Here is a 25,091-nt window from a genome sequence, read left to right as displayed (position 1 = left end):
AGACAGACGTTGGAACGTTTCGCAGAAATATGTAGTGCAAGATATTTTTTATCAATTTCTCCACGTCTGAACAAAGAAAGATCAAGTCTAACATTTAAAAAGAACAAATCTTCATCATTTTAAGATGAAAAGGTGCTTACAAGACAACCCAACATAACTGTACAACTGACTTTATTTCTTTGTAATAAATGACAATTACATATACCTGATCAAAAATAGCTTCCAATGAATTTAAGTGGTACAAGTACACTGAATAAAAATCCTAATTATTTTTAATTTCAACTTTTCAGTCATTCGCTGTTAGACACACATAACATTTGTAAAAAGAATCATTTTTATTTGTCACATTGAAGCAGGGCCTCACGATGACATTAGTAAATACAGGCAGAATATGTCCAACTCAACGCCATTCCCAACATGAAAAATATAAGATTCGTCATGCTGTTGTGCAAATGTTTGGTTCAGTCTCTCTCTCTACTAAACAAATTGCAGCAGGTCCACAGAAGTGTGAGCTGAATGTTGAATCAGGACATTGCAGAAAGAAAGATTAAAATAAAACAATGAGTGCTGAGTGTAGTAGTTATTTTGCCAGTCCAATCTTCTTTGCCTCAGTTTCATAAATTAACAGCCTCCACATTTTTATGATGAACACTTCAGCTTCTTCGTCAAGAACCTGCAAAGACGAAAGCAGATTTGGTAAGTACATTTGTTTATATTTACCTTAAGTGGCTGCAACTATAAAGTAAGACAAGCCTAGACTGACATAACAGGACAAATGATTAAGATCCTTTAACCATGTTTAAATACAAAAAAATTCCAGTTTACTGTAGATCCTAGAAGTAGAGTTGGGCGAAAGACAAAAAAGAATTTTGCTAAAGTCTGAACTATGCTACCAAATGCTTTTATTGAGGATTGACTCTAGACCCACTGATTAAAAAGCCCCAAGCTGATCATTGACCATTAGATATGACTGAATCTCAATCTTCATTAAAGTTTAATTAACTGACCAGCCCTAAAAAGTTCATTTGAAATATTGTCTGATACTACTTACCGTTGCCACATCTTCAAGAATACTCTCTGCAGAGCTGTGTGCCTTTAGCTAAATAGAAAAAATAATAATAATTTAAGTTACATTTAAAATTAATTTATTTTTTAAATTAAAAACATAATTGAGCTTACCTTTGAACATAGAAACTCAACAAGGGTGGGTTCCTCTTCTCCTATGTATTCAGCAATTTTCTTACTAATCCACGGTCGTATACAGCGATCCATTAACGTCTACAAAACAGAAAACAAATTCATGAACAAAAAAAATGAAAATCTTTTAAATTTAAAATGTAAACAAAAATGTAATTACCGAGTCCACCATGGCCCAGTCCAGTGAGTAGGAGAACAGCTCAGCTCTCCCTGTAGGAATCTTTTCAATAAGTTTGACTATGTGTTTACGCTTCTCTTCTGTGTTGATGCTACTTTTGGAGGCAGAGTTTTCTGCCCCATCTGGGCGCTTGTTGTTGTCCTCTTCATAGTCGAGGGGAACTAGTTTTCGTTTGCGCGGCTGCTCCTCTGTCTCCTCATCATCAAATTTATTAAAAACGCTATCAACAGCTTCAAGCTTTTTGCGCTTTCCTGTCAGCTGACTAGGGCTGTTTGTGGCACCTAAAATGGAAAGGAATTTTTATTATGTTTTTGTTTTTACTTGATGAACAAATTCAGCAAAAGATCATAAGCCAGTCGTTTCTTTGTGTCAAGTGTAAGCCTGAATATATTAAGGGCGGTGTAAGGGAGAGCTACCCAAGGGATTCAGAATCATGAAAACTATAATGCCATTAACATTATTATGTATAGCCATCAAATATTTAGCCAAACTTCTCCCATTCAGTGACATCAAACTTAACTGTAGACTACTGAACTTAAAGATGCATGTAAATTTATGTTACTCCACCACCACAAATATGTAGCAAGGTTGCATTACTTCATTCTCACCAGCTGTTAAAAACCAAACACCTAAATGTGTTGTTTTTTTGTTAAATTTTCAGACTTCAGATCTTTTTAAAAATTGGCAGTGTTTGCTAATGTGTGCATTGTGTCACCATGGCAAATGTTGAATATTCCATGAATAGAGATACATGTAGAGCACCCTCAGCATGATGTCACTGCAAACTATCAACAACATCTCCAAGTCCACGAGCACAAAAGTTACATAGTGCACCTTTAAGTGACTGAATAAGTTATAAAAACATACCCAGTTTTAGGCTCAGTCCGATCTTGGGTCTGTTTTCATCGAGAGGCTGCAGCTCGCCTGTCTTCTCGCCGGGAATAATGATGCCGACCGGGGACTCGTTTCCGGTGGAGTTTGGCGTGGCGTCGGCAGAAGACACTGAGGGGGCGATGGTGATGGGGCGTAACAGCGGTTTGGGTTTGGTCTCCTGAGGGTCCTCTCTGTTGTGATTGTGATCCGGCGGTTTGTCCACGTCCTTTTCCTTTTCTGATTGGTCCTTGTGTTTCCGTGACGATGGTTCTGGAGAGTGTTTAGATGATTTCTTCTTTTTCTTCTCTTTGTGTGGCTTTTCCTCAGAGTCGAGTTTTAGTGGGGACTGTTTGTACTGCTCCTCCTCAATCTAAAAAAATGTAAAGTTAGTTACTAAATTGCTGGTTAGATAGGTAATTAAATTAAAGTAGTAGTTAGTATTCGTAATAGTAGTAAGTAGTAATAGTAATAGTAGTAGTAGTAGAAGTAGTAGCAGTAGCAGTACTAGTATTAGTAGGAGTAGCAGCAGTAGTAGTGGGACCATTGCGATAAAAATAGTATTGTACTATTGTTAGTGGTACATTTTGTAAAATTGTGATAATTGCTAACCAAGATAATTGCCGTTATACCAAATTGTGCAGAAAAAAGCTACTTATCCATCATGTTCTCTTCTCTTCTAGACGTTGTTTCTAATACCGAGTTTTAAATTTAATATTTCATGCCTACGTAACAGTAGAAAGTCATAATAATTAACAAATGACAAAGGCTGTAATGATTTAGGTAAGATAATGCCTTCTAGAAATAAATATCCCATTCCTGAACTCTTACTATGTATAGAACATGCCAATACAGCGGTTTAAAATTTGCATGGTGACCTAAATCTTGATGTAATAATATACATTAACTATTTATTTACATAATAGTAAAGACACAGTATTTGCTAGCAAAACTGCAAAAAGATATAAGGGAAACCTATTTTAGCAAAGCATACAGGAAACATTTATATACAAAAAAAACACATATAAAATAACATTAAAAAACTAAAAATGTATAAGATGCAGATGGGACTTACCCTCCTCAGTTCTGCCTCAGGGTCTGGGTGCCCTTCAGCCAAAAGCCTCTGTCTGATCTCCTCCATTTCTTCCTTCTCTTTCTTTCTGTCTCGCTCATCCATCTCTACCTCCTTCTCTCGGTCTCGAAGTCTCTTCTGGAGCGCGCTGCCCCTGTCGTTGGAAAAGACAAAAAACTAATGAGAGATAAAATACAGGAAATATATCTTTGAAAGTTTAAAGAAGTGAAAATATCCACCTGAAGTACTTTGGGTCGTCTCTGCCGTCCTCGTAATCTTCTAGGAATTCTTTTAGTCTCTTTGCCTCCTTCACCTGAAAATATTAAAATATGTTGTTAAAATCTATAATAAAGAAGATGTAGTAGTTTACAATACAATGTGTTAATCTTCAAATTTTATCATTTTAAAGATTTAATCTTTACCCTTTCACGGCGTCTTTCCTTCTCACGCTCCATTTCTTTTTCATAATCGCGTTCTTTCTTTTTCTCGCGAATTTCCCAGTTTTTAAGACGCTATGAAATGCAGAAAAATAACAAGCAAATGAATGAATTAGATTTCTTTCTTTTTCTTATTGTACTTCATTGTTGTGTCCATTTTCTCCTCTTCCTCTTATTTTCTGAACACTAAAACACAAAAATATCTACACACCTCCTGGTAGGCAGCCTCCTTGTCTCGAAGTCGCCGCTCTAGTCTTCTTCTTTCATAGACATCTTCAATATCTTCATTAGGGTCTATTTTTTCATCTTTTCTTGTTCTTTCCCTAAATAGTGAGAAAAAATATATATTCTTTTACATTTAAAAACAATAACGAGGTTCATCCTAAATGCCTAAACTAATGAATGCTGGGTAAATGGTTGTGCGCAGTTGCTGTCCTCAGATCCAAACATTCCAGCTACAGTCTTTGTAATGAATGTATTTATCAGCAATTATGTTATAAATAATGTTACAACTTTAATAAATAAAACTTACTTAACATACACATACTCAAGTATTAGAGAATTTCATAATATACCATTATAATATGTTTGTACTGTAGGTAAAATATTGAGTTTTTTGTGCTGTCAAGTGTAGTAACACTAGTAAAGGTGCACTGTGTTACTTTTCTGGAGAGGGTCCACAACCTGTCTATCTCCATGGAGATGTCAATGCTCTGGTTTAAATTCCACAGTATGGTAGAAAACTCCTCTACCTTGCATTTATGCCTCTCTACCCTTATGGAACTACAGGTAATTTTTATTGCTCAAAAGTATCTTAAAAAACTTATATTTTTACTGTGAGTGGAGTCACCTCTCCACAAATTTAACCAGTAATTTGGCTTGAAAGTCTCCATGGAAATTCTTAAGTTTATGGCCAGACTGGGGCATTTTAGGCTCACCTCCATAGAGACAAGCAGGTGACAAACCCTCCACCAGACAAGTTACACAGTGCACCTATAAAGCAGTTTGAAATGCCACCTAATTGATATAATACTATCCCGACAAAACATGACTGACCTGGACTTGCGGTCTTCGCTGACTTCTCGACTCCTGTCTCTGTCCTTTTCTCGCTCCCTCTCTCTCGTCCTCTCTCTGGTGCGGTCTCGTTCTCTGGTCTCTCGTTCACGCTCTCTCTCTCTGTCTCTCTCTCTGTCTCTCTCCCTCTCTCTCTCCCGTTCTCTTTCCCGATCCCGGTCCCGTTCCCGATCTCTCTCCCGATCTCTGTCTCGATCTCGCTCTCTGTCTCGATCTCTGTCGCGGCGCTCGCCCTCGTGTTCGCGCTTCTTGTCTCTCTCTTTTCTTTCCTTTTCAAGATCCTGTCGTTCCTTTTCTCTTTTTCCTTTCTCCTCTTCCAGTTTCTGCAAGAAATTAAAAATACAGTCATGCACCACAGACTACATAATATACAACACGTAAAAAATAAATATTTGAAATTCAGTGTTGCGTGGAGAATGACATACTATCATAGACTGTATAAATAAATGTAAATAGCTAACCTACTAGCCATTGCCTTCCAAATAGGAAGTGATCATGTGGGCACTTCGGGCTCCAGCAACTGTTTCCAATTGACTTAGCACCTAAAAATTGTCATCCCTCTCTCTGTAAATGTTTTAAAAATGTTCATATTAACCTGCTCTACATGATTCTGGTGTTTTTATTTCGCTATTATGTCCATAAATAAATTCTTGATATGGAACTTGGTTCCAAATTCACCCCTATAACTGAAAGCATCATGGGCTTCATTTGACTGGAGCTGAACGCTGTAGGTGACATCACACTCCCTTAGTCCACTTCTTTGTACAGTCTATGCTGATTATAGGCATATTATACAGGTAGCCATTAAAGAATTGTACAGTATTAAACTAGTATATATTGAATATTGACCACAATATTAAACCACAAGAAAAGGAAAAATACTTTGTGTAGAATGCTATTTTATTGGGTACCAAGTTATTTTATAATAAAAATAATCCCTATATTTCATTTTCTATACCTACTTAATTTGAATATTACTGTATTGTAAAAGGCATTCACCCATCAAATTGTCAGTGACTTGCCCATTTCCTTTTTCCACTATATTCTATTGAGTGCTTTAAGCTTATAACATGCACATATATCGAATTAATGTTGTTCATGTATGTAACAGGTCAACCTGCCCTCTGTGATTTGCAATGATCACAGATTATGGACCTGATGTAACAATTCCAATAAAAGTCAGGCTCCAGGCAAATACATCGGTCACATGGTTCTGTTCTCTCTCTTTTTTTTTTTTTTAAATCAATGTGAGTTCAAGCAAATGTATAAAACTAGAACTGCAAACATAACTTTGTCCTATATAGTAGCTGCATTGTGTACTTGTTGTCTAATATACAATTATTTTAACTACTTGGTTTTCTTATCAGCATATTCTACAACACTGACAGCAGTATATAAGAGGAAAACGTGCATTTGGATTTCTTGGTTTATTTTGTATTAGGTTTAAATGAAATGGACTCATGTAGCGATGAAAGAATTTGGCGTCAGTGCTGTCAGCCAAATAGATTAAAACAAATCCAGATTTGATGTGGCCAGTGGCCCAACTAAGACATTTATGTAATACGTTCCCAATGCTGTGACTGTTATGTGCCAGAAAACACAAACAATACTTTGTCAAACAATGAGACTTCAATACTGATATACTTTCTTAAACAAACATGAATCTTTGCAATATTTGTATGTTACAATTTTAGGTACAACATTCTACAATGTATCAGTAAACCTGCTTGATTTCGCTGGACCCCAAATTCTACAATTTGCTGATCAGATTATCTTTAACACTGTGTCATAAGGTATATACTTTTTTAAATAAATGACTGGTTTGCCTAAGAGGCACTGACTTGGAATAGGAATTACATCTAAACTTTATTTCTGCATTGCAACAAACAACCCTTCACCATTTATTTGCAGTTAGGACAGGAGTCTGCTGGCTTATAAACTGTAATAAAATGCATAAACGTGACATACCTTGTGTGTATCTCTGAATTTACTGATCTCTCGGGAAATCAGGTCTCGTTTGTCATCTTCTATCTCAATACCACTGATATCCACCTGTGCAAGTAACAGAAGCCAGTCACATTCAGTACACATTTTAGCATCACTTTTTCTCAACTATTGACATTTCTTTTATCCAAATGCAACTTAAATGTTACCTCATCTTTCTTCTCTCTCAGTTTCTTGATGCGAGATTGACTATCATCGTCCTGTGAGGTAGCACTGTGGTCAGTTGCATATTCTCGTAGCAAAGCGCTAATTGCCACTTTCACTTCCTGATCACGGCGCAACGTGTCATCATCCAAAACCTCTTCTTCCGCATCTTTGGATTCACCAGCTGCCTCCTGCAAGTTTAAAGTACATTTTGGACAATGCAATATTCAATTTGCCATGTGCGTCATCATCAATTGGGCTGTAGTATTTTGCATGGGGCTGCCACTCTTGACAGCAAATGAGTTTAATACAAACTACAATGCTGTTTTCAGGCCCTCCAGAGCATTGAACATTGAATATTTTACACAAATGAACTCACTTAATGTCATATACAGAAAGCAAAACTTTTCTCAAAATTGTTATTGAAATGAATAGAGTTAACATTTAGAGACAAAGGTGTTTAGGGCAGAATAAAGTAAACTCTGCTGGCTTTTGTTCTAATCACACCATCTTCTCTAATGTTATGCCTGTTCTATAGTAAGTTTTTTATTACTTTTCAACTTGTATACATACTCCATTGACGCCTTTCTTCTTGGCTTTCCACTCATCCAGCTGGGCCTTTGTCTTGGCATCCACTTTCACCAAAAGCTTTTTGTCTCCAAGAAGTAACTCATGCAGAAGTCTAAGCGCACGGAGGGTAGATTCTGGTTCTTTGTACTCACAGAACCCAAAACCTGTGGCATAATACACATATGGTTTCAGTATAAAACACATTTGGTTGAATAAATGTCCAAACAAGAGTTTATTTGTTTATTTATCAGGGACAATGTACATAAAAACATTGAGCTACACAAGGAATTTACATGTTTGTGCCAGCAAAATTGTTAATTTCCACCTTCAGTCCCCAAGAAACTAAACTTTTTAAGAAAATTTAAACTTACCTTGTAGTTTGCCAGAAGCTCCTTGCACACGTTTCCAGTTTAAAACAACACCACATTTCTGCATTAATAGATCAAGGTATTTGACAGTTATCTCAACACGTTTCAAGCAGCCTAAACCATTAAAACTATTAACAGCTCAAACCAACTATAATATCTGGCAAGATACACCCTCAACAAATGCCCATTAAACATAAGGCTACCTTATAGTTCATAAACTTTATACTTGAACTTTATTGATTCACAAGTGAAATTATTGAATTGGATAAGAAGAACGAATGAAGAATTAATTAATAGTTGCTTATCATCCCTGGAAAGTTATATTCTCCGCCAACATGCAGATGACACAGAATGGTTTGTACAAGCAATAACCTTCACATTAATAATGCATCAATTTTATATAGAGCTTTTCTGGACATTCAAAGGTGCTTGACAGAACATTATTAATTTACTCCACACTTAGTGGTGATTATTTACTGATAAACTAAACTCACCGCTAGCAGCTGTCTAACCAAGAGGTCTGAAACTTTGTCTGAAATGTTCCCCACAAACACAGTGGTGGTAGGAGCATCATCAGCATCAGTGGACTTGGCTGCATCAGAACCAGCCTTTGTTAGAACTGGCTTCTGGACAATAGTAACTGGAGTGGTAATCAAAACCTGCAATAACACATAAAAACAACAACTCAGAACTGCCAATCACATGTATAGTAAATAATAATGGTTTTGATATATGATTTGAGAATGACAACATTATAGATCCCATAAACCAAAAACAAATTAAAGGTTATATTAAAATAATAATTTCATAATTATTATAACAATATAATATTGTTGAATATACAAAAAATACACACATCACAACAATTCTAAAATCATAATTATATTTCTATAACTAAGCACTTTCACAGATATTGTCATACCACAATATCATGCACACGTGTGTCATTCAGTAACTTTTTAACTCACTGGTGGTGCAGAGGCCACTACGCCCATGTGAACAGGGATCATGGGAGTACCTGGAAAAAACACCATATGAAAAAACATATAAGGAAGATGCATGGATCAAAATAAGTGTGATGATTTCAGTGATTTCAAAAAAGGCATTTATTTAACCAACAAATATGTATTAATGAGTGACTGACACAATTTATTTCCTGGTCATAATACATCATAGTAGCATCAAAGCAGTACTATTTTGGACGGTGTATTAAAATTTAAATATGGAAACTAGTAATGTGCGTTTGAACAGTGACAGAAAAGAACTAGCAACTTAAATTTAGCTTATCTACACATTACAAAGGCTTTGATTGATTCTGCACTGAACTATTAGAAGTGTACGTAGTTACCTGGAGGGATTGGAGGAGCATATGCCCCAAACTGGGTAGGAGGGACCCCCGGTGGTAAGGGCTGGATGCTTATCTGCTGAGGCGGGAACGACATCCTGAAATATAAGGGCTATTTAGATTAGATATATTGGTTTTATCTTAGTTGATGATAGCGGCATTTTCATTTCTACAGGAGTCTCCCGTGTTAGCATTAAGTGGCTAAATAAATTAGCTCACGTTAGCATGCTATTCGGCTTTGTTAGCGCAGTCACAATGTTTCTTTTACTCACTTGCTTTTTAGACTGAATCCAAGAGAGTATTATAATGTAGCTTTGACCGATACTTGTTAATTAAAGACACTTTAAAACCATTGTTAAAACATTAAACTTCTCCACAAAGGTGCCATTAGCTTCGAAATGGATTGTGGGAAGTGACACTGTGTTTACACGCGGCTTGCGCCCATGGTTTAGTCTTTCAGGCAAAAAGATTGTGTAATTAAGAAAAACTGTAGAATATTTGGGAAGAAAAACATATCGTGATTTACTGTGGCTCGAATCGTTTAACATCGACTTTAGTATTTCCTCTAGTTCAGTGAGTACCAAATACCACTGCAATTGTAAAAGCATTTATCAAAACAAGTATTTAAACTAATATTTAATTGTTGTTTTGGTCTTGTAAAATGAATCTCCATTGTTTAATGTGAAATAAAATGTGTTTATTTCGATTTTACTGCAGACATGAAATACCGATTCTATTTATAGGTGTTCATCATAATTCATCACAAATAGCCTTTGCAGAATCAGAAGTGGTTAGCTGAACCTCCAAGTTAAATCTACTAACATTTTGGGATTAGATGTTGAGATCTGCCTGTCCCATCTGAAATTATTTGGGAAACTATTTGGCTAGAAAAATATGCCTTTAGAAATGTACTCTGGGAATAAATTTTTTTACTAGTTGCTTGTCTGTTTTTCAACACCAGAGTGCGCCAGATATCAACACACGAATATTCCTTTCGCTATCACATTTCATGACACCGGAAGAAAATTTGGACGACGAGTACGCGCAAAGGTAGCAAAATTTAGCAGAGAAGCCGCGGCCCGTATTCGTAAATCTATTTTTTCTGTCCATTATCTGTGTAGCGCAGACTCAGCCACGTGCGTGATTGTGTGCCTACTTTATTCGTCCATATTCGTGCAGTAACGCGTGTTTCTTTGTAGCACACTGCGGCATCATGGTCAGGCTAGCTAAAGGAGCTAATAAGCAGGCTACACAGAAGGCTAACCCTCCAGCAGAAGAACTGGAGGATGAATCGAGAGAAGACGAGAACAATGAGGAGGAGGTAAACGAAGAGGCGGCAGATGATCTGGACCCAGAGGATCCATCCCCAGAGGAGGCCGCTGAAGAAGAGGGCTCTCCTAAAGACGACGATGAGGATGGAGAAGACAACAACCACTCTGCCAAGAGGAAGGCTGAGTCCGACGAGGAGTCCCCAGATGCTAAGAAAGCGAAGGCTGTGGCGCCAGAGCGCTGCCTCTTTGTGGGAAACTTGAATACAAGTAAAGAAGCAGATGAAATAAAAGAATCTCTAAAGCAGTTCTTTGGCGAAAACAACCTTGAGGTTGTTGAAGTCCGGTTAAGGGACTCCAAAAAGTGTGGTTACGTGGACTTTGCGTCAGAAGAGGACCTGGAGAAGGCACTAGAGCTTAATGGTCAGATGCTGTTGGATCAGGAGCTGAAGCTGGACAAAGCCTCCAGTAAAGACTGCACACTGGAGGACAAGAAGGAAAGAAATGCACGTACGCTGTTTGCTAAAAATCTGCCCTTCTCCGCTACACCTGAGGAGCTGAAGGAGGCCTTCAAAGATGCAGTGGATCTGAGGTTACCACCAGGAGACAGGAACAAGGGCATTGCATACCTAGTGTTTGAGTCTGAAGCTGTGGCAGAAAAAGTGATGGAGGAGCTGAATGGGACTGAAATCCTGGGAAGAACCGTCAGACTGGACTATGTCGGGGAGAAGAGCAAGAACAGGAGAGGGGAGGGGGGCAGATTCGGGGGACAGTTCAAAACCTTATTTGTCAGGGGTCTTTCTGAAGACACAACCGATGAGACTCTCAAAGAAGCATTTAAAGGCTCTGTCTCAGCCAGGATTGTATCAGACCGGGACACTGGGGTTTCCAAGGGCTATGGCTTTGTGGAATTTGAAACTGAGGAAGCTTGTAATGCAGCTAAAGAGTCTATGGAGGGTGCAGAGATTGATGGTAACACGGTGGCTCTAGACTTTGCTAAGCCCAAATTCAACAAGCCCCGTGGGGGTCCTGGTGGAGGAAGAGGGGGCTACGGAGGCTTTGGAGGACGGGGTGGTGGAGGTGGATGGGGCAGAGGAGGCTATGGAGGAGGTTATGGTGGAGGATATGGTGGAGGTGGTTGGGGGGGTAGAGGAGGCAGAGGAGGAGGAGGTTGGGGTGGCCGTGGAGGTGGTCTTGGGGGGCGTGGCGGCTGGAGAGGACGAGGAGGGGGATATGGAGGTGGAAGAGGTGGAGGTGGATTTTATTACTAACCCCCCTTTTTCATATGTTGTTTTTTATAATTTGATTATTTTCAGAGAGTTGGGGCATTCCACAAAGCATCAATGTTTGTTTACTTTGAATAGGCTTTTTAGGCCTAAATTTTGTACCTTTATATCCATCATGTAAATCTTGTGTTCAACGTGAGCGTAATCGGAAAAAGGTTTTATGAGAATTATTTTTTGGTTGAAATTTGCAAAACATAAATCGTTTATTTTTACCCTCCCTCTTTCAAATATCTTCAAGTCATGGCTTCTTGTTTCTTAGTTTAGGTGCCAATTACTATCATATGAAATGTTTTTGACAGAAAGCTGTGAGCAAAATAATGTGGTCATGTTCTGTGCCATCTTGTCTGATGGCTGTTGGTGTGAGTCAGAAGAATCCTCAGTATTTGTAGTGCACTTAATTTTTTTCAATAAAAATGACTTGATGGTTGAATAAACTGTTTTTTGTTTTCATTTTATTACATATATCACTCTTAACATATATTATTCCTATGCCAAAGCTGTTTACAGTGTATAAACTGATGGATGACCTCAAATAATCTTATGTATATCAGTGATGTGAGCCAAACAGGGCACATATGTTCATGTTACATGTATTTCACAATAGACCAGTGCTATTTTTAAAGACGTAAACATGCTGTACTTCATCAATAGCGGGCTACATTTAATGACATGATTCTACAGGTTAATTTAAAACCTAATTCAGATCACTGGATACAGTAGATGCAAATAATAAATCAAAATCAACTTCCTTTACACTTGACAATGCGCAGATGTGTGGTCTGCAGCAACCTAGTGAGGGCTCAATGTCGCTGTGTGTTTTCAAATTGACCTGAAAACTGACATGTGTAGAAAGGTGGCTCGCTTCATGGGCACGTGGTTGACGCAAACATCCAGGTCGAACAGTAAAATGTAAACACTCCTATCTATGCCGCTTGGCTGCGTCTTCTGCACAGCTGTGGAAAATTTCACCTTGCGCCGACAGCAGAATATAGTTGGCGATCCATAACAAACATTTAAAAACAGGGTCCTTGCCCTACATCACTGCCCAGACCACTCCCATCGCACGAACTCACTCTTTATACGCACTCCTGATTGGCTAGTCAGAAGGTGTGTCATTAAGCTTGACGTCAGAGTCCTAATATAGAACTTCTTGTACTATTGCTAGAAACTGTTTAAAACATACTTTGTATTCACAGTTTATTACATATAAATCGGCGTAATGTGATTTAATTGTGCTTGGTTTGTCTGAATAATGATAGTCCTAACCGTCTCCATTCACCCTGCGCTTCCCATTGAACAACTCATGAATATTTAAGTAGGTCCTGCCGCCATAAGACATGCCCCTTGCAGCAGCGCGTCCACATTCAGCATCCATCCACGCAACATCTCACTGCGTTTTCGTCAGACATTCGAACGGCGCGCAGCTCTTTGGTACTCCGGTTTAGACAGAGACTTCATTTCAAAGAGGGAAAGATGGCATTGAGAGGATCGTTATTCAGACTTCTCAAAACGCAACTAAATCACACTTGCCAGCAAAGCAGAGCGCAATCCGTGGCTGTTCTTGGCGCTCCTTTCTCCAGAGGACAGGTAACATTGCTAAATTTAGACACGATTTAGTTTTATGCGTAATCTTTTTACCTACCTTCAGCTAAATGGGTTTTTGTGTTACAGAAAAGAAGAGGCGTAGAGCACGGACCTAAAGTGATACGAGATGCCGGGCTGATTGAGAGACTGTCGGCGTTAGGTGAGTGAGAACGAGTCAGACAGGATGATAAAAGAAAGTGTTCTGTCGCCTCGTTATATAACGAGCCGTGGGTGCTTTCTGCAGTGTTTAGCGCATATTTAACCTGTAAGTTCCGGTATAAAATTAGGCAGCCAGTTACATCACCTGGGTACTGCGACAGGAAACATATAAGCCTATACATCCGATAGAGGAGTAGTTTGTACAACAAAAGCATCTGTGCAGTACTTATATCGCAACTCAACACGTTTTTCACGTCGTGATCGCTGTAATTACGGCTCTTGAACTCAATGACCTGAGACTTGGATGTACCAAAATTTTAATAGGCTTACAAACGTCAGCGTGTAATCACTGAAGACCTTTTTTGTCTCACAGATCCCAGCTATCGCTACCGCGTTCTTGCTTTTACTTTTAAGCTTATATTTTATTTTTTAAAAGCCTTTAATCAGCTTGAACTTCACGTTTACCCAAGGCGTTTACGGATACACGCTGGAATTTTCCAGACTCATAGCTCTTTTGATGTGTCAGACGTCACCAAGTGATGATGGGTGCTCAGTGAGCTTTAATGTGATGCAATATATAGTACTGTACAGTGCAAATGTTCAAAAGAAGTGATGCAACTATTACAGATCTTTGCTTCAGGCGTGTCCTTTGATGTGAGTTCATTTTGTCTGGTTGGAGCCACATGGTTCCGCTGTAGTTTTCTTTTCCATTGTACCAAGCGCACATGCTCGGACGGGAAGTTGCACTGTCCTCACATGCGCACTGACTGTTAATGGGCTCCTCTATAATTTGGTCACAATGGAAATGCCCACCGTGAATGCGAAGGGCAACACCCCGCGCGGAAAAAGATTTGCATTGTTAGTGAAATTCCACGCGCAACTCCGCCACTGTACATGACAAAAGAGATTGACTCATCAGGCCGACAGGGCAGCTACGTCAATCTGTGTGGGAAAGGCTGTAGTAACTCATTTGAAAAAAATGTTAGACCTGGTCATTGCATTGTTACAAGACTGTTTAGGTTAGATTATCACACCAAATTATACGGAAAAAGACTAAAACTAAATCCTTATTTTAAAGTTTGATTATAGGCTAGTTTAGTATCATATATAACTGCAATTAAAAAGATTACTGTATTCTAATGGCATAGGTTAAGACTCTACAGTGATTAAAGTCCAAGTTTATTTTAAGTGTAAGTTTATTTTAGTGTCAATGAGACCTTGTGGCCTCTATATGTAAGAATGTGTACATCAGCAAAGTAAGAGTCTGGCCACCTCATCAGTATTGTATGATTTATTAGACAGGTAATAGAGGAGGAGGAAACATTTGGCAGGTATTTCCAGCATGTGGGTCTGTAGGGCTCATGCGATGTAAACATTTGTGTTATGTAAGCACCAAGGCACTTCCTCAGGACCAAATCAAGCCATGACAAGTTTCGGCTCATGTAATATTTCATTTATATAGGCCAAAAATTTTACCACGACTAAATCTTTATGACTTCTCTTTAAAGAAACATCTAAAAAATTAGTACAGTAGTTTTCAAATTGAGTCGTGGTGCTCTGGCTTCCTCCAATTGTACGAGGCGTCTAGTCCAGTTCTTTTGCTGGTTCATTCCTCTTTTAAAACTGGTGTGGTTCCTGGTTAGTTTCCATTTTTTATTTAGTCCATATTTACTCTTGAATTTACTGATGAAGATATAATTCCCACAAGATGAGTACATAAATATAATATAAGTATATGTAAAATTGTGTTCATGATAATGACAAGACAATATTTTGACATAATTTATGATACATTGTGGCCTCACCATTTGTACTTTATTTGAGAAGCAAGCCAAATGTAAAGACAGAAAAAAATGTCACAAGATGATTATCCATAAGTGGAAAATATTGTGGATATTGAGATCTTGTGTCATCTATTCTGTTTAGTCCTTGAATTTTAAAATGTCTCCTTTGAACTCATGAATAAAACCTGTGATCTGTGCCCATCTTCATTCAAAGTACCTCTTGCTCTTTCTGAGGCTTCCACCAGAGCAATTGACCACACTGTTGAAGATATACTGTGACCAACAGGCTACGAACTAAGCATGGCCAGTGTATGAAACCAAACACGAATGGGCTAAATTCCCAAGCCATGTCCACTCAGCCACTTACTTGCATCATGTTTAAATGCATTGGAGAATATTTCTGCAAAAACAAACAAATTAGCCAGCAACTATCTGTCCTCTTGATCAAAATGGAACAGAAATAGGTAAAAAGAGGAACAATTGAAAGACTTTCAGGTTTTCTTTAGTGGGTCAGACTTGAATTGTCCTATATCAAATTGTAACTAAGACAAGGGCTATTCCTGTCCAGTCTACAAATGGTATGGAACTGAAAGTAGACCGTTGGTTCTTTTAGATCAGCAGAGTAACTTTATACGGACATCGGGGCTCACATTTCCAAGATGAGTCCTCAATATGGCTCCTCGAATCACTTGTTTACCCCACTCTGTCTGATGAAATGGAACTTTTTCTTTCATCTATTTTATATCTATGTTTGCTGGGTACCATACTGTGATATCCTTTGAGTGTAATTGGACATAAGTGAGAAACATGAGATCTGGGAAATGCCTCGTCACGAATGTTACCCCAACATTGATTGACTAAGGAAGAGAATACTTGTCATGTCACGCTTGAAGGCTCCAGAGACACCCTCAGAGAAGGACAGTCTGCCATGTGTCCATAAATAAATCTCTATGACCTTGACTAGCACACTAACTGTAAATGATACTAAACAGTGACTCAGCCAAATGCTTCAGAATAGGGCTCCAAAAATATCACCAATATATCATTGTAATGTATCATACCATAGTAATAGTTATAGTCTAAAAAAAGAATTTGATTAAAAAAAATTATCTTAAAATTTTAACTTTTTTTCTAAGTCCCATTTGACTCCTTTTTTACCTTCCTGGTTTATGCAGGGTTATTCTTTCATTTTACATTTTGGGAGTAGTAGGGCAAGTTTGCACAAAAAGCACAATTTGTAAACATTGCCATAGAAAGAAGGAAAAACATTTGTAATAATAATTTTAGAGTAATCAGCTTATTTTGCTTGTCCAATTATTTTACAAGGTTTTACATGTGGTATTATATGTGTTTTTAGACTACTCTGTCCATGACTTTGGGGACCTGACGTTTCCCAAAATTGAGAGTGATGAACCCTACATGGAAGTGAAGGCCCCGCGCACCGTGGGAGCAGCCACTAAGAAATTGTCTGGAGCAGTGAGCAGAGCCATCGGGGCTGGACACACCCTAGTTATGCTGGGAGGGGATCACAGGTAAGGACGAGATGTACTGTGTGATAATGTATACTGTTGCTTACTGTTCTTTTCACCTTCTCACACAAAACAATGAGACAAGGCTATATTATCTATTATGGTTCCAAACTTTACTTTATATTGTTTATTTTATTGTTCTGGTGTCTTATAAATGGTCTTAGTTTAGTTTAGTCTGGTTTATCAGGTTCATTTGTTTTGGTTTAGTTTTTTCTTTTATACAGTAAAAATGTATTAAAAAAAAAAAGTGGCCTATATATAAATAAATGTATTATGTCTGCTTATTCCATGTGACTGCTTCCAAAATAAATACTGGGGTTGATCTATTTTCACTTAACATACAATATTTAGACGGACAAATAAGTCAGTATTTTATTTTTAGAAGTAGTTAGACCTGCATTAAAAGTTTAATTGAAAAGGTACATGTTGGTATGAATGTTAATCTTTACAATACATACACCAGGAAACAGAATCTGCTCAATGTATCTGCTGCCTTGTACATATGTAATCTTTACACATAATGAAACACTTCTCAGTGTCATGACTCCCACAAAGACAGGCCTATACATAAACACCTGTTATTTTTATGTTTCTGTTTATACTTACATTTGTTCCTCCACAGTCTTGCCATGGGCTCAGTGGAAGGACATGCCCAGCAGTGCCCCGACCTGTGCCTGATTTGGGTGGACGCTCACGCAGACATCAACACCCCCATGACCTCTCCTTCTGGGAACCTGCATGGACAGCCAGTGGCCTTCATGCTAAAAGAATTGCAAAACAAGGTGAGACAACATCAGAGGAAATTACTTAAATCTCATTCTTATTATTGTTTAGAGTATACACAGGGTCTAAGGTCATTCATTAAAAAAAAATAAATAAATATATATATATATATATATATATATATATATATATATATATATATATATATATATATATATATATATATATATATATATATATATATATATATATATTATTATTATTATTATTTAGAATGATCTATATCAAAACCATAATAAGACCACATCATAATACCTAAGAAAGTGTTCAGTATTGTGACAACATGCATTTGACATGGGTGGCATTCAAATCAAATTGGGCCCAAAAATACCAGATTTCTCTACATAACCTGATTATGGCTTAATTTAATCATGAAATAGCTATTGTTATTGTAATGGTTTATAGTTAAATAGTAAAGTTAGAGTTGAAGTCCACTTTTAAAACTGTTTCTATGACTTTCCCAAAGGTTCCAGATCTGCCTGGATTTGGGTGGATGAAACCGTTCCTTACCTCAAGAGACATCGTGTACATTGGATTGAGAGACGTCGACCCTGGGGAGCAGTAAGTATATACACTTGTGTCATATTCATTAAATTAGTTTGACATGTTAGACTAAACATAACCTTGTATATTACAGTCACATACTGAAAAACCTTGGCATTCAGTACTTCTCCATGAGAGACATCGACAGACTCGGCATCCAAAGAGTCATGGAGGTCACTCTTGACAACCTTCTGGGAAGGTATTTTAGTGTTCAAACATTTCAAAATAAGCTTGGCATTAGCTCCTTTTTCAAAGAGTTAAGGCCCTAGATGACACTATCTTGGTCTTACCTGAATTCTGTCCTTAATTTTAACAGACAACAGCGTCCCATTCACCTGAGCTTTGACATTGATGCGTTTGATCCCTCCCTTGCTCCTGCAACTGGGACTCCAGTGAACGGGGGGCTGACCTACAGAGAGGGCATCTACATCACAGAGGAAATACACAACACAGGTAAAGGGCTAGCCTATGAACAACACTTCTGCATTAAAAATGTGCAAAAAAAGACACTGTAAGAAAAGTAATTAGGATTGCTCAAAATACCATACATGTCCATTAGCAATTCATTCCATAATAATGGAGTACATCTCAAGCCACAGTTACCCTAATGCAGTCTCTCAAACCAGTGCTACACACTGAATGCAAAGTGTGAAACAATAGCTGCTCTGACTAATCAGATTGTGTGACAAATAAATAATTGACTATAATTAATATTAAATAGTAATTGTTATGTGGACTATAGACGCAGTGCAATTTGTTTAAGAAAAAGTTTTTATCACAAAGACATTGCCTTTATTAAACCAAAAACAAATGTAATGCATTCCTAGTTTGAAATGTAAGTATTGTAACAACAGTAAGAATGTATATTTTGATGGTGGGACAACATCTTGTGCCACAAGGTCTCAGACAAAATGTTCAGGCAATTCTGTCTGAAGATTTTGTGCACACATTTAAAAAAAAAAATCTTGCAATTACATTTGAATTGGACAAAAAAGAGTTAAGTAATGGTGAGTTACATTTCTGAGAAGCAATTAAAGCAATTAAAAGGTTAAAAAAGGCAAAAAATTTGAACCGAATCTTGTGGAACCAATCTCCTTCCTCCTTCTAGTCTCATCCCAACACTATTAATAATAACAAGTATACTATAAGTATTACCCTAATGTCTAATCTTTTCTTTTTGCTAACTAGGCCTGCTGTCAGCCATGGACCTTGTGGAGGTGAACCCTATTCTGGGCGCAACCCCTGAAGCCATCGAGGCCACTGCATCTTTAGCCGTGGACGTCATCGCGTCATCCCTGGGGCAGACGAGAGAGGGCGCTCATGCTTCCCTCCATGAAATCCCTGCTGTGAATGCAGAGGACACAGAACAGCTCAGACTTTAGGAGATAACGAAGCTGCAATGTCCCTGAGCATTCCACAACCAGAGACTGCATTGACTGAACTAAACTGAATATGTACTTTTTTCTTTGCTGCGTTGTTCTATTTAAAACATGTGAACGGACTTCTCAAAGAAGTCGTGAACCACTACCATATGTAACAAGAGGGATGTAACAACGCAATAAAAACACAAATCAATTCTAGCCTTAAGCCAGTCCTAAATTTTCCTAATAAGGCTCACCCCAACTCTGTTTAAACAGCTTTTGGGATAACTGTAGAATGATAATCAGTATAATTTATACTGACTGAAATTCAGTATAACAACAACAGTCCATTGTGGATTAAAAGAAAAACTTAAAAGTGTGCAAAACAACAACAAAAACAAGTGATACTACTGATTGTAATACTGCACCATGTTTTTATGCTGTTAGAATTATGCATTTTTACTGTATATTTACCCTCATTTTTATATTCAGATATCAAGAACACTAGAGTTACATAATTAAGATTTAATCATAACATTATGACCACCTGTACAAAATGGGTCCCTTAATGCAACCACCAGCATTAGTACTAAAGGTGCATTATGTAACTTTTCACTGTATGTTTAAGTGGCTCCATGTGCGTTGTTACATTACTGTTATTAAAGGGGATTTGTCATTTCTTCAACATTAACTTATTTTGCTATATGATGTACTGTGTTAGACCTCACAGCTACCACATATTTATTGTGTGTTCATTTTAACAGAAAGAGTCTGCGTCAGAGGTCCTTATATGGGCTCATTTGTGGCTGTGCCAGTTAGAAATAATGATACTGAAATGTGTTGCACTTTTGGACCAGCTATGGTATTTCTTTAGAGTTTACTTTTGTATTTCATCAATAACATATAGAAAAAGAGATGATCAGTATTAACTGATACCTAGTTTTGATTGAACTGCTGTGTTTTATTTTGCTATTTTAATTTAATGTTCACAAAATAATGTAGCCACTACATTGATACCTCTTGTGACTACTGTTTCTATTTTGGTCTTCCATAAATGTTATGTAATATTTTATGAGTGTTTGAGATTCTTTGTCTTCATTTCAATTACAAACAAATGAAACATCATTTCATACCATTCTAGGACATCTAAAACAGTATCAGGTGACAATGGTTTGTTTTTGTATCCAGTGGTAGTGGACGGATTGATACCAAATATTGATCTATCATTACTGAGTGTAAAGTTTCAGTTCTCAGACAAAAACACTGATACTTATTTTTTCTCCAAATATTGCTGTGAAAAAGTCAGATTTGAAAATGCATTGTTAATAATTTAGTTTATCTACATATATATTTAATCTTTAAATCAATTCAAGCAGGGGTGGAGAAAGATAATGTCAAGGTGGAATTCTTCATAGAAGAGGAATTTCAATGCATTATAATATGAAACTCATTGATATATTAACAATAATAAATAATACATTTTATTTATATAGCGCTTTTCAGGACACCCTTTACAAAACAATTTTAAAACAGTCAGAAGAGCAATAAGCAAATAATACAAGAAATGTAAAAACAGTGAACATACAGAGAAAAGTCTCAAGATTTTTTTTGGTAGGTGGTGTATATCGGCGCAGTATTGGATAGGTACCATGGTATTTGTCATGTAATTACTTGGTATCTGATCACTGGTGTCTTCCATCATTAATATCCAGCATCAGGCCAAGAAAGCACTTTTTCTCTAGAACATGAAAACATAGTGGCAGATGTGGCACTTCAAGAACGCTGCATTAAAAACAAATTTATCGCCTTTTATTTGAGAATTATAGCCATAGTAACACATGTTGTTTGTTCAGCACTAACTTGGCCCTCTGTGACATCAGCTCCGCTCAGAAAGTTTTTGTCAACTTTAGTCTCTTTGGCTTTTGGGGCCTCTTTCTAATTATATATAGACACCAAGAACATTGGAGTTAAATAATTAAGATTTAATCATTGCACAAAGGCAAAATAGTCTGTAACAATGCTTTATGGATTTTACAGTAGATAAATAAACAAATCAGATATACCAGTATGACCAGCTGTGCAAAATACAGCCCCATGTACAATAATCAGATTTCATATTAAAAGATGCATTATGTAACTTTTCTGGTGGGGGATCTGCCAAGTGCTTGTCTCCATGGAGAATGTTATTGCTTTATCAGGAATGTTCCACAGTATGGCAAAAAAACATTACCACTGAGACAAGCTGTGATGTCAGAATGCCAAGTTACAGTTCAGATCTGTGAAGAGGTGCGCCCACTCCCACTAACATATAATAATGTTTTTAAGGCATTTTTACAATCAGGTAATACAGCACCTGCAATTGAATGAATGCAAGTGTAATCCCATACTGTGGAGTATTCCAAGCAAAGCACCTCCATGATCACAACCAGATGGCAGACTCTCCAGCAGAAAAATTATATAGTGCATCTTGAACTTGAATTTGTTGCAATAAAAAGTAATGTTTAAATGTTTTCTAGAGGTTACATTTTCAGAGCTTAAATTATGAAAAGGTGTGGAGTCTAGCTTTACCTTCTCCCAATAGTTATTGCCACACACTAACTGCTGCCTGGTCATAAATAAAAACACTGCAGTTTGTATTATTAGTTTCCATTGGTTATTCACAATCATATTTCTGACATGTTTTGATTCAAACGATCATCTTAACATATGCTTCAAAACTAGACCCAGTGTTTGTGGCATTACATCATCATTCACTCATAACACCACAGTACAATAGGGTAATAAAAAAGACACCAGCACTGCAGCATCCATCCACCATGAGAGAAAGAGTGACAGCAAAATCAGTAATCTCTTGAAAATTAAAAATGTCCCAAAAATTCCTTCAAAGGTTTTCATTATCATCATAAACAGTGTGCATTTAATATTCACGTTTTGGATAGCTCACATGCTTCACCAGTCTGTTCTTTTGTCTGGACGTTAATCCAACCATCCGAAACCATTTCACTGTCCTCATGTAAGAAATAAAACAGTATTATTGCTACTGCAGAGTCACGAAAGACTCAAGGTCCATCTTTTCTGCCAAGAAAGTCCTATTTTTTGAAAAACTTGAGGTATACAACACCACCCAAAATGGCCAGTTCCATCAGAATAATAATGCCCAACAGCAACTTGTTCGTCACAAGCCTGCAATAAAAAAGAAGAAAACACATTTTAAGTTTGTTTACTTGAACATAAAGGCTAAAACATGAGACAGCTTACCGTCGTGCCATGTTACGCAGAATTTTCCTACTTCGTGTAAGGTTTTCTCCTGTATTTACAAGCTGCAGAACAGAAAAGGTGTCAATCAAAGAATACGATGAGCCATTACGAAATATACATTGTAAAATTTAAGTCGGAGATTATTGTTATAATAAAAAAGAGAGTTTTAACTTTCCCTCTTGCATGAAGTAATTGCTAGCATTAATTACTTTGTGACCAGGAAGTAACATTAATTAATTAATTTAGCTCCCCATGCCCTTTCACTATTTTACAGATATTTTCTTTCATATAATTCCAACTGTTCAATATGCTTATATTGCCCCTGTGGGATAAATAACTTATTTATGTATTTATTTATATATGTATTTATGTATTTATTTATAATGCCCTTTTCACTTACTCTATCCCTTGTTCGGTCCAGCTGTTCTCTCTGCTCCCCCAGCTCCTCAATGATGTCAGTGCCGATCTGCTCTGTTTCCACAGCGATGCGTTGGCTGCGTTCGATGCTTTGAGTAGCATTATTGAGAGACTCAGTTCCCTGCAGGAGCAATGCTCTCTGGGACTGTAAGTGTGTCTGTACAGAATGAGAATATGGGAATAGACAAGTGAGGTAAATACAATGAGAACAGATGTAGCCAAGAGTAAGTTTTCCAAAATAAGAATTACAGAGAGCAAAAAGTAAACAAAACAGTAACACAGTTTCGTAATGAGGAATTCATAAGAATGTGGATGTTCATCAGACAAAAAGAACATTTTGTTTTTGGCTAAACAGTCTGCTAAACATGTTAATGTTTTTGTAAATGAACAGCCAGTGCTGTAACCATATCCACTGTCAATTTACGTAAGTGACAACAAAAACTCTATGTTCTATTTCACTACATACAAAACATTGTAATCTAGCTGTATATCTAATACTGGCACATTTACAGAAATGTTTATTAATGCGCATTGTCCCCATTCAGAAACTAATAAATAAGATAAAAACAATTTGGACTTTTATTAGGCTTCCTGCTAAACAGGTGTAACCTTGGCATCCTAAAATCATATATTTATTAGTCTACTGTTGCTCCATTATATTTGGATTTGGATACTTGAATTCTTTAACTCCAAACCACTATATGTGAGCTATACCTTTTATGTACTCATTCCTAGCCCCATATTGTATTGATAACACTTACACTTTGCTGGTTTTGTGAGGAGTAGATGCCATAGTTGCTTCCTTCTGATGTCAGATGGGAGGAGTTGTTCTTCATCTCTCTCTGTAGTTTGGCCAGATCTCGCCGATAAATACGGATCTTCGTGTTCATGGCATTTCGAAACGATGGAGGGGCCCCACGCAGCTCATCCTCCATACCTTGTAACTATGACAGAAGAAAAACTCAATAATTCATGTACACAGTTAGGACACAGAGGAGCTAGGTTATAAATGTAAATGCTCCACCACCGAACCCCCAAGTAAAATGTTGGTGGGTGTTTTGTAAGGAAGACTATCAAACAGAAATTTATACATATAAATTAAAAAAATTGTCTACAGTAAAAGAAAAATACATCTTTACAGAGCAGTGATTATAGCTAAAGAACAGACAAGAGGTAACAAGAGGTAAAATGCAAAAATCAACATTGATGCTCACCACTTCCTCAGCCTCCCCTTGCCTCTCATCAAAGACTCTGACCAGCCTCTTCCTCTCCTCTATAAAAACATTTTAAAGGTAAAAGCACAATAGCAAATAGCAAATAAGAATATTAGTTCATATAGTTCATAATACTATAATGATACTACAATACTACAATAATGGGACTGTTTACCTCCTTGGCATTTGAGAGCTCTCTCTGGTAGCAGCTTTAACTCGTCGTACAAAGATCTGTACATCTCGTGTAGCTTCTCAAACTCTTCGGACGACATTTTGGAATAATTTGTATCCAAAGCTATTATGATTACAATAGAATAAACGAGGAAAATCGATTAAAACTGCAGATCAAGTAGTTTTACTTTGATTTTAATCAGATCCCCGGGACTTCCTTATGATGGACCTCGTGATGAGCTGTCTCTACAATGCCTGAATAAAAATGCATTTTAAACATTTATTGACAATAATTTTATCCATACGAAAGTTTTGTGTGTTTGAAATGTAAAAAGGTGAATGAATCTGTCATGTTGTTTAGTTTTGTCACGATACTTTAAAGCCTAGGCCCGATTTTAGTATATTTTCTGTTTTGGCACTAACTGGGCTTCTTAAGGTTTTCTGTAAATGTAGTTTTTATAGCATTCGCACTTTA

General features: G+C 37.2%; 4 protein-coding genes across 5 annotated transcripts; 2 read left to right on the top strand and 2 right to left on the bottom strand.

Moving 5' to 3' along the window:
* Positions 1 to 154: 154 nt before the first annotated feature.
* On the bottom strand, positions 155 to 9,691 carry rbm25a (RNA binding motif protein 25a). Of its 2 annotated transcripts, none has more exons than XM_055159723.1 (18): positions 9,532 to 9,691; positions 9,263 to 9,357; positions 8,883 to 8,932; positions 8,409 to 8,573; positions 7,918 to 7,975; positions 7,550 to 7,710; positions 6,982 to 7,167; positions 6,797 to 6,880; positions 4,811 to 5,151; positions 3,966 to 4,077; positions 3,740 to 3,829; positions 3,557 to 3,630; positions 3,321 to 3,471; positions 2,243 to 2,618; positions 1,358 to 1,656; positions 1,180 to 1,278; positions 1,052 to 1,099; positions 155 to 673 (listed from the first exon to the last, which is right to left on the bottom strand). In XM_055159723.1, exons 2-18 carry the CDS (start codon positions 9,354 to 9,356, stop codon positions 581 to 583), a joined length of 2,481 nt encoding a protein of 826 aa, XP_055015698.1. In that variant the 5' UTR covers position 9,357; positions 9,532 to 9,691; the 3' UTR covers positions 155 to 580. The 2 variants fall into 2 exon arrangements, with proteins under 2 accessions (XP_055015698.1, XP_055015703.1); XM_055159728.1 differs by having other exon boundaries at positions 9,263 to 9,371; positions 9,532 to 9,690.
* Positions 9,692 to 10,251: 560 nt separating this feature from the next.
* Positions 10,252 to 12,247, top strand: LOC110157386 (nucleolin-like). The gene has a single exon (XM_020921717.2). It carries the CDS (start codon positions 10,473 to 10,475, stop codon positions 11,796 to 11,798), a length of 1,326 nt encoding a protein of 441 aa, XP_020777376.1. The 5' UTR covers positions 10,252 to 10,472; the 3' UTR covers positions 11,799 to 12,247.
* Positions 12,248 to 13,167: 920 nt separating this feature from the next.
* On the top strand, positions 13,168 to 20,628 carry arg2 (arginase 2). Its single transcript, XM_020921737.2, has 8 exons — positions 13,168 to 13,400; positions 13,485 to 13,557; positions 16,698 to 16,872; positions 17,492 to 17,651; positions 18,119 to 18,213; positions 18,290 to 18,394; positions 18,512 to 18,648; positions 19,384 to 20,628. Exons 1-8 carry the CDS (start codon positions 13,287 to 13,289, stop codon positions 19,575 to 19,577), a joined length of 1,053 nt encoding a protein of 350 aa, XP_020777396.1. The 5' UTR covers positions 13,168 to 13,286; the 3' UTR covers positions 19,578 to 20,628.
* Positions 20,629 to 21,350: 722 nt separating this feature from the next.
* vti1b (vesicle transport through interaction with t-SNAREs 1B) lies at positions 21,351 to 24,856 on the bottom strand. The gene is made up of 6 exons (XM_020921773.2): positions 24,621 to 24,856; positions 24,446 to 24,504; positions 23,993 to 24,175; positions 23,215 to 23,388; positions 22,815 to 22,876; positions 21,351 to 22,739 (listed from the first exon to the last, which is right to left on the bottom strand). The coding sequence occupies exons 1-6, from the start codon at positions 24,715 to 24,717 to the stop codon at positions 22,646 to 22,648; spliced, it is 669 nt and encodes a 222-aa protein (XP_020777432.1). The 5' UTR covers positions 24,718 to 24,856; the 3' UTR covers positions 21,351 to 22,645.
* Between the last annotated feature and the right edge of the window lie 235 nt (positions 24,857 to 25,091).

The sequence above is a fragment of the Boleophthalmus pectinirostris genome, unplaced genomic scaffold (genome assembly GCF_026225935.1).
Source record: "Boleophthalmus pectinirostris isolate CB_2022bp ecotype Guang Dong unplaced genomic scaffold, ASM2622593v1 HiC_scaffold_10, whole genome shotgun sequence".
Taxonomy (NCBI): Eukaryota; Metazoa; Chordata; class Actinopteri; order Gobiiformes; family Gobiidae; genus Boleophthalmus; species Boleophthalmus pectinirostris.
Note: the sequence above shows the minus strand (reverse complement) of the source record. Positions and strands in the feature narration are given on the sequence as shown.